The sequence below is a fragment of the Bison bison genome, unplaced genomic scaffold, assembly GCF_000754665.1.
Source record: "Bison bison bison isolate TAMUID 2011002044 unplaced genomic scaffold, Bison_UMD1.0 scf7180017864285, whole genome shotgun sequence".
In the NCBI taxonomy this organism is placed as follows: Eukaryota; Metazoa; Chordata; class Mammalia; order Artiodactyla; family Bovidae; genus Bison; species Bison bison.
In genome coordinates, this window is record NW_011494857.1 from 1,916,835 (window position 1) to 1,919,511 (window position 2,677).

At 55.2% G+C, this 2,677-nt stretch overlaps 1 protein-coding gene across 1 annotated transcript in view; it reads left to right on the plus strand.

Annotated features, from left to right (window-relative positions):
* Positions 1–2,677, plus strand: part of MYBPC2 (myosin binding protein C, fast type) — a 26,074-nt gene that overhangs the window by 17,251 nt on the left and 6,146 nt on the right. The window contains exons 19-22 of the mRNA XM_010849728.1: positions 1–70; positions 521–655; positions 2,210–2,377; positions 2,536–2,624. Of these exons, the coding sequence (XP_010848030.1) occupies positions 1–70; positions 521–655; positions 2,210–2,377; positions 2,536–2,624 (462 nt within the window). The remainder of the gene's footprint in view (positions 71–520; positions 656–2,209; positions 2,378–2,535; positions 2,625–2,677) is intronic.

Genomic DNA, 2,677 nt, shown 5'->3' on the forward strand with positions numbered 1-2,677 from the left:
CGAGTCTTTGCCGTCAACGTCATCGGGGTCTCCCAGCCCAGCATGAACACCAAGCCCTTCATGCCTATTGGTGATGCCTCTCTGCACCCTCCCCAAGTCCCTGCCCACCCCTGACCCATGCCCCACCTGTCACTGATCTCGGACCCTACATCCAGGCCTTGCAGTCTCTCAACTCTGCTGACTTCTGCCCCCTCTCATCCAACAACTCAAGACTTTGACCCCCAGCCCCACGCACCCTTCTGACCTCTTCCCCACCCAGTACATTCTCCACTCACCTTTATGATCCTGGACTCCATGCTGTCTCCCGAATGTGTCCTTGACCTCTGATCTACCACGCTAATACTTATCCCTGCCCTTGGAGACCTCATGATCCCTGGATCCCTGGTTTTCGAGACCAGCAATGCCACATCCTTGCTTGCTGACCTCTGAGTCACCATATGGACCCCTTTCCTGACCAGAGACTCCAGCTCTGACCCCTGAGTCCTCATTGACGCCACCCCCTTTCCCTGAAATCTTACAGCGCCCACGAGTGAACCGCGACACCTGACTGTGGAGGACGTGACCGACACCACCACCACCCTCAAGTGGCGGCCCCCAGATAAGATCGGGGCGGGCGGCATCGATGGGTACCTGATCGAGTACTGCGTGGAGGGCTGTGAGTCACCCTGTCTGGCCTAGTGGGGGGCAGTGACGCAGGCAGAGCCCCAGTGGGCGTCCAGGCTGGGACTGCTCATGGGGCAGATCTCTGGCGTCGTGAGCCACCCTTCTGTCTGTGCTTGCTCCAGTCCGGGATGGGATGGGTCAAGCCAGGCCCCCAGTGACCAGCTTGTCCTCTGTCCCTCCCTCTCTCCTTACCCACTTCCTTTCTTCCTCTCCTACACACATTCTCTGTACAGCAATACCTTTTACGCATCCTCCAAATGTTTATTGTCCTTCCTCAATTCTATTTATCCATTCATCTACCCACCCACCCAACCTTCCATCCATCCATCCATCCATCCAAGTACTTATCTGCTCCCTACACCCCCTTCTCCTCTGTTCTATCTATTTATCCATTCATCTGCCCATCCCACCAATCTTTCATCCTTCCTTTCTTCTTTTCCTCCCTTATTTCTCCCTCCTTCCTTTCCTTCTCTCTCTCCCTCTCCCTTCCTTCTCTCCTCCCTTCTTTCCTTCCTCTTCACTACCCAGTCATCCATCCAGCCATCTCTCTATCTATCTGAAAACTGTTTGGATCATCCAGCTATCTACCCAACCAGTTACATATTTTTCATCCTTATATCTATCTCTTCGCCACTTTCTTCTCTCCCTCCCTGCTTTCCATCCCTCTGTTTGCCTACAGGACCATTTAACCGTCTAACAATCTATTGTCTATCTGTCCATCCATCTATCCATCCATGCATCCATCCATATTTCCACACATCTCGCCCTCCAACCTTCACTGAACAAACTGAGCCGTCTTTGGCGTCAATGGCTCCGTGACTCCACGACAGGCCCAGTGCCTGGGCTCTGGGGATGTCTCCAACGTGGTCCTCTCACAGGGAAGACAGTGACGCCATATCCCAGACCTTAAGTCAGACAGATGTAGGTTCCAGTCCTGGCCCTACCCTACACTTTTTAACTGTGTGACCTTGGGCAAATCTCAGCCTCTGCTTCCTCATCTAAAAATGGCAAAGCCAGTTCCCACCTTGATGGGATGCAGTGATGACCGCATCCGGGGATGCACGTGAATGATGGATGCTTGGACTCTGGTCAGTTTCTTCCCTTTCTCTTTCCAGTGCTCTTTGCTCCACTCTCCCCTTGGCCTCCCCTTCCCCATCTGTGTTTCAGAATCTACTTTGTTAGAGTTCACCCTGTCAACTCTTGGTCTGATCCATATTAGCTCACCAACCCATGGCAAAGAAACCAAGATGGAAAGTCACCTATTACAGAGGCAGGAAATCCGAGGGGGCCCTCTCTAACTACCACTCCCAAGTCTTTACCCTCTCTGACCCTCAGTTTCCTCACCTCTAAAATGGGGATAACTGCGGAGGCAGTAATTAATGAACTAACAGTAATCAGCTCCGACTTGGTCCTGAGACAAGCTCAAGAAATGTCAGCTGCAGTTAGGCATTGCGGTGGGGCCCCGAGGCACTGAAGGGACACAGACCAGAGGGGGCCCCTAGGAAGGTCCTGAAGGAGGCTCCCCAGCCTGGCTCCTCTCTCATAGCTGATGAGTGGATCCCTGCTAACACGGAACCCGTGGAGCGCTGCGGCTTCACTGTGAAGAATCTCCCCACAGGAGCCAAAATCACCTTCCGCGTGGTTGGGGTCAACATCGCAGGCCGCAGCCAGCCGGCCACCCTGGCCCAGCCGGTCACCATCCGGGAGATTGTGGGTGAGCACCTCCTGACCCCTCGACCCTGCGCTCCGAAAGACCAAGCTGGTATGGTCACTAGGGCCACCCGCTCGTCTCCCCTGGTCTCTGTGCCTCCGTGGGACGTCCCTCGGCACCCTCGTCTGGCACTGAGCCCCTCCCTGGGTTTGTACCCTCAGAGCAACCCAAAATCCGGCTACCCCGCCACCTCCGCCAGACTTATGTCCGCAAAGTCGGGGAGCATCTCAACCTGGTCATCCCCTTCCAGGTACGTCGAGCTGCGGGTGGGTGGTGTGGGGGGGGGGCGCGGAGCGGGGCGCG